The 14043-nt window shown below is 39.8% G+C and overlaps 1 protein-coding gene across 5 annotated transcripts in view; it reads right to left on the bottom strand.

Moving 5' to 3' along the window:
* The window catches only part of MAPRE2 (microtubule associated protein RP/EB family member 2), a 97309-nt gene that overhangs the window by 33304 nt on the left and 49962 nt on the right, over positions 1-14043 (bottom strand). For 4 of the 5 annotated variants that reach the window (XM_077185367.1, XM_054629155.2, XM_054629145.2 and 1 more), the window contains one exon: positions 3296-3423. The exons of the other annotated variant lie outside the window; for it this stretch is intronic. In XM_077185367.1, the coding sequence (XP_077041482.1) occupies positions 3296-3416 (121 nt within the window). In that variant the 5' untranslated portion in view covers positions 3417-3423. The remainder of the gene's footprint in view (positions 1-3295; positions 3424-14043) is intronic. 5 annotated transcript variants of the gene reach the window in all.

The raw sequence follows: 14043 nt of genomic DNA, 5'->3' as shown, positions 1-14043 counted from the left end.
AAACTGAGAAACAGGCTGGTATTGCTAGAGTATGTGTATTATCAAAGCTACTTCTCCACAGCAATGAGGAAAAGGAGGTCGGATTGCTTTTTCTATCATTGTAACTACTGTCATGTTAAGCTTCAGATATGTTCTGAATAAAGCCTTTAGTGAAGGCAGAATGTCACATTATTCCTTCTTGTTTAAGCTCTGAATGTCAAAAATTATTGCTGGGTTGGCTGCAAAATGTGGGCACCCGTGAGGTCTCTCAGCCAGGTGCTGAACAGCAGCATATGCCATATCAGCCATTGCTGTGGAGAAGTAGCTCTTACCTCCTAAAAGTAACTCCTTTGAGCTTTTAATTCAGATATAACATCCCCCCTGCTTTCCCTCTCCCACATTTTTTGGCCTCACATTTAGCTTTTCCTGGCATTTTGATTGCTCCTTATTAACAAAAATGAGCAAGAACTGAATAGTCATAAAACAGCATGACTAATGTTAATGCTTTTTTTCTAAAAAAGAAGAAAATGTCCGCACAATTTTACAGTAGATTATAAAAATTCAGTTACGGCAGCTCTGCAGATCCTTGTTAATGCTGTGAAATGCTTCATAGCTGTAAAGAGTTTCCCACATATTCCTTCCCTTTGAAGTCCTGGAGAAATGCTCATATTTTATGGAAACAAGCATTAATCTGCATGAAAGCTGCCAATGGTTCAAGGGACATCAGCCAAGGAATGCCAGAATGAATGAGTTAGACTGGCCATTCTCAAACTGCAGTCCATACCATGCTTGCTTGCTGGTGCTCTGCCTGCTAGTTGGCTCATCATTTGTGTTATTGTTCCCTTAGTATCGCTCTTAAAAGCTATGCTAGAAATAGGCTAAATAAAATATATGTACATTTAATAAATTGCGTTGAGTTTACACAGTAAACTATATTAAATGCAGAAAGATTCCCAAACCTGCTTGTCCATCTGTCTTCAATCCCTACACATGGATGCTCTGCACATGAGCAATGGACTATGCAGTCTCAAATGGGAAGAACATATTAAGATTACTATGCTCTAGTGTCTGCAAAAATCTATCAGTGTTTAGATTCATCAGTTCGGAGAGTAAAGTCCTCCTGAACACAGGAAGTATTGTGCTAGAATGCTTCTTTAGATAAGAAGCTACTAAAGCCCCTTCTGGATTGTAAAGTACATGAATGTAAAAACAGGAATGTGTAAGCATCAAGTTCGACTACCAAACCAAATGGGGAAATTCAAATTAACAGCTTTCACTCATAAAGACAAGAATGTAGAAGCATCAGGTAGCAATAACAATCAATACAATCCAGGAAATTCTAAAGGAAGAAAAGATTTAATTTTATACAGAATGGAGTAAGAGCTGCAATGAGTTGACCCTTTTTCACTTCTTCCCTTGAGGTGTGTCCCAAAATCCTCTCTGTAGGTCACAGAAAAAGTTGTATAAGAAGCTGTGTAATGAAATGGGACAGTGGATTTGTGACAGTTCCCATGCTTTTCCCCCTTCTTACCCCACACAGCTGAAGTCTCTCTATCTGATCTTCTTACATAACTTTAACTCATTTTATTCTGCTTAGTCAATATTTTCTTCAATCACCTCTCCCCTGTTTTCAGAAACGGTTTTCGTGAAGTTTTTTATGTCTTAGCTGGTTTTTTGCTGGGTGGGTTTTTTTGTGTAAGCCCACACACATTTAACTTGATTGAGAACTCACTTCAAAAGCTTCCTTTCAACTATTTATAAGCATTTAAATAGCTACATAGGAACAAGTCAATAACTTGTCTACTATGCTTCCTGTTTCAAACAATAGCAAACTTTGGGTATTTTGGGATGCAAACGTCCATTTCCTTCTATGTTTTTATCTCCTTCAGTGTGTGCATGCATGTATCTATCTGTATCTATCTATAGCTACTCCCTGTATGAATTCTGCCTTTATATATACTGAAATAAAATACTTAGACTAACTTCCTGACATGTAAATATAACAACAGCTAGAGATAACACTTCAATTTCAAGTTTAATACCAGTTAAAAAAATAATTTCCCATGGTCTAGGTCTTTAATTGTTCAGATTACATCAGTTGCTTACATTGACTTTATCCTGCACTTTTTCAACCTCATTTTTATGGTTGTTGTGCAAGGCTGCAAGTATGATACTCTACTTCTGCAGCTGAAAATTGTTTTTTTTTTTAATTTTGAAGACAATCAGCCTGAAAGGATTACTTCCATCTTTCAGGGAACATCTCTGAGACAAAAAATTTACCCAGAATGATAGGAAAAATCAAATATATGAATATAAGATCCCATTCATTCATTTTGTCTAGACCAAGAAATAGCTGAAGTCTGGTCATGTGGTTCCTCTTCCATGTGCTTTGAGCACTGTCTTCATAAGATAATATAATACCTTCATAAGATAGTCCCAGCATGTTAGTTGTCTGGAAGTAGCAATCTAAGTTAGATCTCCTCCACCACAAACAAACTCCTCCTCCACCAAGCATCTTCAAATTTAAAAATCACAGTTGGAAATCAGAAAGAAATCATTCCCCAGGGGCATGTATATTCACAGTGAAACATCAACCTTTTTCTGTGTCATTTCTAGCCATCATCTAGTTACAGACCCTGTTGTTTAACACCCATCTTCTGGTTGCAACTCTGATTAACCAAAATGTCTGAAGTATTCAAACTATTACCCTTTTTTCAGGGCTCATTACCAAATATACTTATAACAGTAACTCAGATTTAAAGAGAAAGAGGCAAACTTTGAAAGTTCTAAAGCCCTCACAGCAACTAAAGCCTCATTTCCTCAAATCCATGTTTTTTCTTCAGTCTTTTTCTTGTGCTTTTTTCCTGCAAGCATCAACAGGGACTTGAGAAACCTCAAGGAAACCTTTTCAGGAAGGAAAAGGAGCTGGGGAATTTTGTTCATCTAGGGTGTTGGTTCTCTATTTGTCTCTTTCACAGTTATATCCACCCTCCATTTGAAAAGATACCACCCCAGTGGCTTAAAAACACTAAAACTTATCACTGTATTCTTTGCTTGCTTAGCTAACCTTTTTATTACTTCTATGTATCTCCTGCTACATTTGTCCCATTCACCTCTGCCTTTGTTATGCTTTCCCAAGGTACCTTATCTTCCCATGATTAACACAAATGTAAAAATGCTTCCTGTGCACATACATTAGTCTCTTTTTTCAGAGTAACTGGTTTCTGTCAAAGTTAAAAGTTATCTATTTTCAACAAATCAGACTTTTAAAGTGGTTTTAAAATAAACATTTATAGAGCATACTGGGCTTTCTTACCTGAACAGAGTTGTTCAACTTTTGTGTAGTTTAAAGCTAATATATCATTAACCCATGCAATGATGTCATGTCTGCTCATAGTCTCCTGGGTTATAGAGGTAGAGTACACGTTGACCGCCATTCCCCAACTAGGAAAAAAAGAGAGACAAAAAATATTTTTGACATTTTGGTAATTGTTTTTTAAACACAATGAATATATGCTTCCTGTTCAAAAGAGGGAAAGAAAACTCAAACCCCTCTCTTTGTTTATTGAGAAAGAAGGGGTAATTTTTATTATTTGATGATATGTAACCTCCTCAATGTCCTCTTGGAACCTACGAACATATTTCTCTGGCTGTCATTGTGAACTTAAAGAACATACAAGCCTATGGTACTCTGCTTCATGCCAATAAGGTAGGAAAAACCCCAGACTCAGACCTAAAGATGCACAGACAGGATGAGAGACCCAAGATTTTGTCACATTGCGCTGCATCAATACAGTGATCCAACATCTGCCAGTTTTTTACCACTGCAGGATGATCAGGCTTCCTAAACCAACACTTAATTTTAGGTAACTTCTAAATGATGAAGCAGCTGTTCTATTACTGATTTCTTACTGGGACAGGGCCCTTTTGGATCATTAATTCAGTTCCTAACAGTCACAGAGTGAATATCAAATAATCTCAAATCTCAAATCAAATAATGTTATCAGTGCACCAACATCTATCCTGAAAGCAACTGAGATTTGCCCCCTCAACTGTGTGGTTGGAAAACTGCCGTGGAGCCCGATTCTTCTCAAACATTAGGAACATTTCCTCTAAGCTTAAACCCATTTGTTCTTCTGCCAACATTATCCTCCAGCTCTAATTGCTTTTTCTTCCCCAGAGTGGATTTCTTAATGCTTTAGAGACAGCACTCAGTGTCAGTCCCAATGCCCAGGTAGTCTAGATTAAACAAATCAATGTAAGTCTCTTATATCAAGTCAGACATTCACTGACTGGTCATGCCAGCAGTTCTTCTCGAACAGACAGTTTCAAGCAGTGTTCAGATAACATTTCACGGAGACCTTGGTAAATGGCACTCTGTGCTTGAAGTTTTCACAGCTACATCACCTTAGATAGATTCTTCTAGTTAGCAAAGGTCCCTCCCTGGAAGCTGGCAATTCATAGTAGCTTTTATCATCTTCCCAGGTACACAGACCAGAAACACATACTACTGGACTTTGCTCCCTGTTATCCTACCCTAGTCACATCTTTCTGTTGCAAGATGTTGCAAAGAGAAAACATGAGCACACTCAAGTTTATCTCATCAGCAGTTTCAAAGAGCAGAATCAAGTTCATGGAGAGAGTAAGTAATGTTCCTGTGAGTAACGGACTGCAGAAAGTCCACTAGAAGCAATCCAAGTGTGAAGTGTCTCAGAAATGACCAGAGTCAAAGTTGAAAGATAATTCTTGGTTTGCTGGGGATTGCACACCTTCGTCTCGTGGCAATCTGCAGCTAACACTGATCTGTCTATCTTTGGTGCCAGTCCTGCCATCTTAGCTTTGAACCTCAACTTTCTCAGTAGATGCAAGAGAGCAGGATCTCTTCTGTAGGATCCAAGGTCTGCATGGACTATTTCCATTGAGAATTTGCAGTGATGTAGCCCTTTGAAGCCTAACAGACAATTCTATAAGGAGAAGACTGCAGATTAACTCCACCCATAGTTATGTGTGCTAACTAGGTAGGGCAACCTAGGTAAACTGTGAAATGGGAAAAACCTACCAGCACAAAACTTGACTTGGTAACATGTAAGTGTATTAGTACATAACACAGAGAATAAATTTAAATACAAGATTACAAAGTTCATAACACAGGTCACTTTCTAGGAAACAAATCTACAAACAGAAGGTTGTTCAAGTTTGTTCCCATCTACTGACATTAAGATGCGAGGCATAAAATCCTCGAATTTGTTTTATAAGGAATTAGAGAAGAAAGAGAGAGAGAGAGAAAATAGGGTTGAAAAATTCGTGCTCCAATAGTCAGGCAACCACTGCCAGAAACTCATTCAGAACCAGGCTGCCTGCCTGTCCACTGTGTACAGGCAGCTCTGGAGCACGGAAGGAATCAGCCCGTGCTCAGCCTGCTCCGTTCTTCCCGCGGGCTCGCATGCAGCACAGCCAGTTGTGTGAACACAGCCCTGTATTCACTGGAAGAGTTAGCAAAGGTCGCTTTCTTGGCATGCACTAAGTGCTTGGACTGAATCAAGTGCTAGGAACAAAGTTTTAGAAACAGGGAGTGCCCTTTTACTCTTAAAACTACACTATAATGGCTAACCATAAAAGCTTAGCTTCAACATCAGCGTGGAAGGCACTGAGCAGGCAAACAACCCCTTTGATACTAATGGCATCTGAAGTTTGAAACACATCTGTTTTATTTTTTTTAGCCTTTTTATATAGATAAAAAACTAACAGAAAGATAGTACTACTGTCACCACTAAACTAACATGTTAAATATTGTATGTAAGATCAGTTGAAATAACAGCTTAATAGTGAATTTAATATTCACTTAGAATTACTGGTGAGCCTAATAATAAACTGACAGTTCAATACAGAGGAGTCCACTGAATTCTACAGCAACTAAAGATATTTAGATGAGAACATCTGAAATAAAACTACTCTGATCTGTAATTGCCACTACTTCAAGAAGATTTTAATTGGCCTCTGAGGCCAGGCAGAGCACAAAAAAACCATCATCTACCACCAGTGAAAAGGGAAAGTTCACTTTGTTAAAAAGATCAAGAAAATACACACACAGAGAAAAAGGAAGCAGAACTTCCTTCATCACCTTTTTCCACAAAGAACTGCAAAGAGAAATACCCATCCTTCTGCAACCCACAGGGGAGCAAACAGCTTCCTCTGCTGCATTGCATGGGGTGGGGAATTCTACTGCAGGAAACTGTGAGTAAATGAATAACCTTGAGTTTTACAATGCTACCCTGAAGGATACCTGTAATACAACTTATGCTACATCTGTGAATTAATTATTATGGTCTAAGGGTCAAACAAAAGTTCAGACTATTTATTAGAGACGAGTTCAAGCTATTAAAGACAAGAGCTTCAGATTTGTACACAAGCATGCATAACGGTGTATGAGTACAGTTGTAAGCAAAGGCAAAATGAATCAGAATTTCTGTTAAAAAACTCAATAACATGCCACTGCCATTCATTCTTAAGTGTTTTGTTGACATACATGTGAATATTCCACAGCTGCTTCTCTTGAAAGAGTTCACCCTCTCTTTGCATCTCTTGTTCCCCTACTGGTTACGTTCTAAATAAACTCAGCTGGGAAAGGTTTCCTTTACAGTAAGCATGTTCTAATTTGGTGCTCAGATACACACATATCCTGTTTGCCACATAGAGAGACCTTAAACAAAACAAAAAAGAAGGAAAAAAAGAAAGAACAAGCAGATGTAGGTAGTGCAGCTACCGTGCTCAGCAGCAATCAAGAACCTCTGTGCTCAACATCTACAGCTGGGCTGGGGTTTTCTGCAGGACCGAGTTCCCAAAGTGCTGAAGTACTCTGAAAAATGTGATCCATCTTCAAAACACATTAATAAACATGTGTAAGCTGATGCAAGAGAACAGCTGTACAGGTGGAGACACACAGCCCATACTCTGAATAGCCAAGTAGCTAACAACTTGATCTTATGTTGTAATACATTACTTTTTTCCAATAACATTATTTACATTTTCAACTTGTTAGGCTTTCACTTGTTTACACTGAAGGCTCTGAATCATAAGATTGCAATGAAGCTTACACAAGCCTGATAACCAGTGTCTACCTGGTATCTTCAGAATTCCATAGAGGTGCCTGGTGATTCTATAGCAACTGAAAGCAGACTGAAGGTAGCACATCACACCTCCCACTTCAGGGGGCACAGGGGGACATTAAGAACCTCTGGCTGGTACAGTACTGCCTAAGCACAAAGGACTCTCCCTTGTTTCACTTCAAGCCTGAGGAGAATCTTCCCATATTAGTCTAGGCCATTTCAGAAAAACACTTTACACATGCACAGCTACACACCACAGACATGAGTTCAGAGGATTAGACAGGTGCTGAAAATCATGTACATGCTTAAGCAGTTTCCCCAGTTAGAAATATACTGGCTCAGCATGCCTGATGGTAAATATTACACCCAAAAGTCTATAAATTTTTAAGGCATTTTATGCAGCACTGAACATTGAGATATTGGGTATTTTCCACTGCTCTTGCTACAGATAACTGCAGTTGTTACAAGGTATTATCCAGCTGTTTTTAAGGACAGTTTTGCAAGAAGCACATTTACTTTATTTTTCCAGGGATAAACTAACGGTTGTTGACAGCAGAAGCTGTATCACAACAAAGCAGTAATAATGACAAGACTAGAAGGATTACAGCAGTGAATCTATTTGTAGTGTAAAACCTCACCACACTTGCCATCATCTCTGAACCTGCAAGTCCTTCATATTTTTGCAGAATAGGAAAGGTTGGAAGGGACCCTGCAGACCAACCTCCCTGCCCAAGCAGGGCACATTACTCAGCCTTGTGTCCAGATGGCTTTTGATTATCTCCAGAGGAGGAAACTCTACAGCTTCTCTGGGGAACCTGTTTCAGTGCTCACTCACCCTTACAGTAAAGAATTTCTTCCTTGTGTTCAGGTGGAACCTCATGTGTTACAGTTTCTGCCTACTGGCTCTCATTTATTAAAAATAGACATATTTGTATTAAATAGCAGTGCAAAGAGACAAAGAGATATTAAATTTTTAAATGCAGTGGAAAGTCTTTGTGACATTACAGAGGAACCTTGTGGAAGCTGGCACCTGGTAAGATACTGCCAATAAAACAAAGGATCTCACACCAAAAATTACTAAAGCAGGATATAACAGCAGAAAGGCAAAGATGAAGCTGAATGAGACTGCTGCAGCTGGTGGTGAAAAGGCTTTCTAGATTAAAGCTACTGCAAAAACAAAGAAATCCCTGAAGGAAGAAACCTGCCAGATTCATTGGATAAATCCCTGTACAAGGAAAATTTATCCTTTTATACCATCCTGAAATGACAACTGATTTGCAGCTGGACCTTGCCTGTTTCTTAACACTCCCTGCACACAGCTGCAGCCACAGCCATTAGAGACCAGTTGTGCTCGAGCTTGTCTGTACAGAAAGGAGTCCTGCAGACAGAAAATCAACACAAAAAGCTCCTGTGCAGTGCTGACAACACTGTTCTTGCTCTCCCCTTTTGACTTATGCTGTACTTCTGCAGCAAATACCGTGGCATCAGAGTGCTGCGACTGCAGTGATATTTGCACCAAGCAACACAAAGGCTCTATCTAGCCAGAAACTGAATCAGATAAGATTAATCACAATGAAGTACTGCTATGGGGAAAAAATAAATAAATAAAAGAATCCTGTGATTATAATACTGTGAGAAAGTCTTGGTTTTAAATGCTGAATGTCAAATCTCTTTTGCACTGTTCCCATGTTACTAAATAGCCCTGAAATGCTAAAAATATTTTTATTTTCTGTATATCTCACTCACTTCTGAATGCCATTTCACATTTACCACATGGATCTGACTTAACCTAAAATGATTTGTGAAGTACTCTACAAAGTCTAGACAAAACTGAGGCAATCCATGTACATTTTATGGCTTGAATATTACTGGATTATCACTGAACACAGACAAGATTATTTTCTATTGTTCTCCTTGCACTTCCCTGTTTAAATGCAGGTGAAATTAGAGTAATAAGAGATGTACTCTGATTGGATTACGGAATATTTTTCTTTTAAATTAGAGGCTTCCTGCCAATGCTGGGATGTTCTGACCTACATAAATGTTTATGATGGGTCTAAAGGACTGCTTTAGACCCAAATCTGAGTAGCTTTTATAAAGGCTCCTGGAAATTCTGATTTGTGCTACATGTGGCTTTAGAAAACTAACCCCCCCCCCCAAAAAAAAAAAATATTATTTGAGAGGCAGAAAGATATTTTTTATTTTTCAGATATTCAGTTTCCTCAAATGTGAAAAATACAACCAGAAGTATTCCAATAATATGCACAACTAGAGCCAAACCCTCTGATACGGCCTAATAACTAGCAATGTATTACACTGAATACTGCATAGCATTTAGAAATAGAAATTTGTTCACTAACCAGTTATTAAACTGGGGCAGCTCACAAAAATGAAAATAACAGTTTCAAATTCCAGGACAATAATTTAATGCTTTGAAGACTTCAGGGCACCTATAGGTCCACCTGAGAAGAACAAACCACATTCACTGACTCACATCTGCCAGTCATGTCTGCATTCACTTGAATCTTCCAGTTGTATTTCCATATCATAAGACTTTATTTCTCCATCTACATTCTCACTCCTGCTGCCACTGAAACTGTGGCAATGAAACAGCAATGTCATGTCTCTACAGCAACAAAATTCCTTTTTTTTTTTCAGGGTTCACCTTCGCCATCACAAGTACAATGCAACAGTAACATCTAACTAGGTAATATCTTCTTTATGGCTGAAAGTATTTGCATGCTCTGAAAGGTTCCTTATCAATTTCTATGAGGAAACAAACGTTACTTTAAAAAAAGCATTCTTGACAAAGGACAGAGATTCAAGAAAGGCAGACATCAATAGCTTTACACAAAATGAAAGCAATTCAGAGCCTCTGGCCTCCACCATTTCCACCCAGGTATATTCATTCTGGTTAGAAATGAACCACAGCAGTGCACAGCACCCTCAAACCACACCTTAGAGCAGTTGAACAAAGCAATAGTAATGTTTTCTGCTGAACAGACAGGCACTACTTAACATGGTGTAAGGACACAAAAATTTCAGTATAAAAAGAATGTGACTACAAATTAAGAAGGCATTTTATTAATGATGAACAAAAAAAATTCCTTTGAAGTAGACTGAACGAGAGGAACCTAACCGTGGCAAAGCTGCAACGCTAAAAAACTTCACTGCCTTTACTTACAGTTATTACCCTCCCCCTGCCAAGGCTTTCAACTCTAAGATCTTAAGCTTGAATCGCTGCTCTGATGCCCTGAAGTAAGATATTCAACCTGTCAAATTTTCACAATAGACGCTGGCAACTAGTCTACCTTTCACAATAGACAAGGGGATTGTGAAGGGGAAAAAAAATAAAAAAGGTTGATTCAAAGAAAAATAATTCTCAGACTCATACAATATACTCAAGTCAATTAGAAACACCTACATTTTAGAAAACCAAAGATGTCTATGCCCATTTTGTAATGAGAAAACCTCTAGAAAGCTGATAAATAAACCAAATTTTAATCTTCTATTAAACAAAGTCTCTATTCACCCAGACACTAGCACGAACTTCCAATTCTTCTTTTCATTTTTTCCCTTATGGATAATAACAGGTTACCAAGAAAACATGCAGACATTGCTAAAGGATTTCCAAGAGATTAAAAAACATGCCATAAAGCAAGGTAACATCAGTGCTGACCACTGAAGAAAGGATGCCTTGAGAGGCAGCCCATGCAAGCAAACCTCAGTTCCTAGCCTAAGCACTGAAAGTAACAGGGCAACCACTTATTATTTCGCTCCCACGAGTTGATGGATGAGTAGTTTCACTTTCAGAGAGGAGATTTCTTTAGCAAAGGCAGACTTAGGGGAAAATGAAGACAGCAGTGGAGGAGGGCTTGTCCCCAAATCCACTGGCCCATGTGAGTGCAGCCTGTGAACTTCCAGGCAAAACACGGCGGACACAGCCACCCACCCCAGCAGCCCCCAAGGAATACCTGCCCGTGAGTGGGAAGGGCTAAGGACAAGCAGAAAGCCTGATTAGGAGCAGCCAGGGGAGCTGGGCACTGGGGCTGCAGGGCAGTGTGTCAGAGGAGAGCCCAGCAGGACAGCAGCCACGCTGCAGCAGCTCTGGCAGCCCGGCTGCTCCCGGCTCCTGCCATTTCCGCCTTTTAAGTCCAGAAAACGCTGCGGGCAGGCTTGGGAGTTTCAGCAGGGATGGGATCCAGCTAGAGACAGATGAAGTCACCAAATGAATTTAGTTTTGACCTATCCGGGGTTTTGCTGCCCCCCTCCTCCTCTCTGGCATGTATACATTCCGAGGTGAAAGGCTAAAGTAACACGCTGATTTACTCCAAGCATAACCTCATGGCAAATGAGATTTTGTAATACTATACAGCCCTCCTGACAGGGGGCCTGAGCAGCCTCCAGCGCCTCACAAGCCTGCAGAGCCAGGCAAGAGAGGCAGTGAGTCAGCAGGAGACAGGCACTGAACATCCTCGGGTTTCAGAAGAGGACAAGTCTGGGGAAAAGGCATTGCATTTCCCCTTGTTGAATCCTCCTGTTTTCCCTTTCTGCTAACACATAGCTGCTGTTTTCTAACAAGAGACTGCAGGGCACTTAAAAAACCCTGGCTGTCTAAGGCAGGCAAAGCTAAGGAGCAGAGCACTCCCATGGGAAACCTCTTGCACCAGCTAAGGAGGGACTGCAGTACAGCTTTCCCACTCACAAATGATGCACTATGATACAGAGCACAAGGATTTGGTCATGCATCAACTCTTCTCTCTCCTACATTAAAAACAAGTGTAGATACACACTGATTTATCCATTGCAACATTTATTCTAACCTTAAGGTTAGAATAATACATATACATATGTATATATAACATATATGTTAGAATCACAGGATATCAGGAGTTGGAAAGTGCCCACCAAGGATCATTGAGTCCAACTCTCTATTCTTGCAGAAAATAAGGCCCTTTTAAAGTGGCCTTCTAAGGCCATGTTCACTTTGAAAGTTCCTGGAGTGATACCAAGTAAAGGACAAGAAACAGCACAGCAACCACTCAGGCAGCCATCCCAGGACCCATGGGCAAAGGTTCTGGAGCACAGCGTGCACAACAGAGCTGCTGAGGTTCCTGGAGTGAGCCAGCTCCACTCCATCCCTGAACAAGTCATCCTGGCAGGAAGGTGACGACACTCATCAGGGGTATAAGACAACGTTTATTTTAAGCCCTGAAGCTGTAAACAAGCATGTGACAACAGATGAAGCAACAGGCAACCATGCTAGCTGCTTTCACTGGTGTATCACTCTCTAAAACATGCCTGAGTATTTTTGTAATGAAAATATTAAGCTTTAGTACGGTTGCCCAGACTTCCCACTGCTATCACAGCTCTGCTGCCATTTGGGGGGAAAGGAGAAGCACCAGGCTTTCTGCTGGGAATGCAGAACCAAGCTCCAGACAACACCTGTGACACGAACCAGCTGAAAGTCTCCTGCCAGCACTGCCTCTGCAGACCACTGCACCAACTGACTGCAGAGCTTTTTACAAGGCTCTGAGGCCAACTCTCTCCCTCTTCTCCCTCAACCACTGGTGAAAGCTAGACTAAAAATAATAATAATGATAATAATAAATCTTGGAGTTCTGACATCTCCAATGTTGTTGATATAGGCCCAAATAAATGCCCCTGTCATTGGCTTATTACAAGCTCCCTACTCCCTACAAACCATTTCTAATATTATACAGACTGCAAGTGTTAAGACTACCAGCCACAACACTTAAATTTGGTTTTGGATACCAACGTAACTTGACCTCTTCCCTTGTTCTCATGAGTTAACACTATAACAGACAAAGAAGCACTCTTAAATTATTCTGGTGCCCAACATACTACTGGTAAATGACATACCTTAAGAATTAATCCTACCAAGTACTATCTAGAACAGGGCTGAACTTCTAAGTGCAATTGCTTAACTGCTAAATTAATTTTGGAGCAACTAAAACTAGAATTCACTAATCCTTCATGAAGTAAATTGCCCTCTAGGAACATTCTAGCTCAGCCATCTGTGATTTATGTAACATATTACTCTTGCTGTGTGCCAGTAACCACAGACTGATTTTACCATTGTTGCAGTACCAACATAATTGGTGTCTACCAGCATCAAGTAAAGCTTCGCCAAAACTTCTTTTTTCAACCATGTTGGTCTTTGAAGATCTGTGAAACTGCAACTTTTGGACAGATTTTAACTTTTAACATCTTCTGCCTATCTAAAGGGGGAAATCCCCAAAGCTTTGTTTTCTAAATAATGTTCTTTAGAAGGTGCTGACTGCTTTGATGTAACTGTAATTGTAGAAACTGAACTACTTACAACAGTCTTTATCTACAAGCCCCAGTAAAGCCTTGCACCTTAAGCTAAGAGAAGCATAGATGTACTGTTTAATAGGATTTGGCCTCCTTTCATGGAATATCTTGAGGTTAATTCCTAAAGTGTATTGCTCCCAGCTGGCAAACAGTGACATTACCAAGTTCAACTCTCACAATAAACAAGGAAGAAAAAGTTTATTGCTTGAATTGCCCTTAACTAGATGTAAGCGCAGCTATGAAGGTACTCTAGGTTGCAATGTGGATATTTAGTTGCTTCAACCCTCTCAGTGTTGCTGCAGGCCATGCGACAAGACAGTTCTGCACCACTCCCTGTAAAAGCACATCAAACTAAGCAGACATCTAACACAGTTTAAGAACTGTGCTCACAGTTAAAACATTTTCTGCAGATTAAACTTATCAATAATGCTAATATTTTCTGTGTGAAAAAAATGCTACAATCCTTTAAAAGCAGAGTGAGCAATTTATCAGCTGTTAACTTCCAGACATAATCTTCAATTGCAATGTACACAATTAATTTTATGATACAGCAAAACTATGCCTTTGCTCTGCTGTGTCTCTGCAAACTTTCTATCATCCCTGGGTACTGAACTGCAGAAGC

Source organism: Agelaius phoeniceus, chromosome 1, assembly GCF_051311805.1.
Source record: "Agelaius phoeniceus isolate bAgePho1 chromosome 1, bAgePho1.hap1, whole genome shotgun sequence".
NCBI classification, from domain to species: domain Eukaryota; kingdom Metazoa; phylum Chordata; class Aves; order Passeriformes; family Icteridae; genus Agelaius; species Agelaius phoeniceus.
The sequence above is the reverse complement of the archived record's forward strand: the minus strand, read 5'-3'. Positions and strand labels throughout refer to the sequence as shown.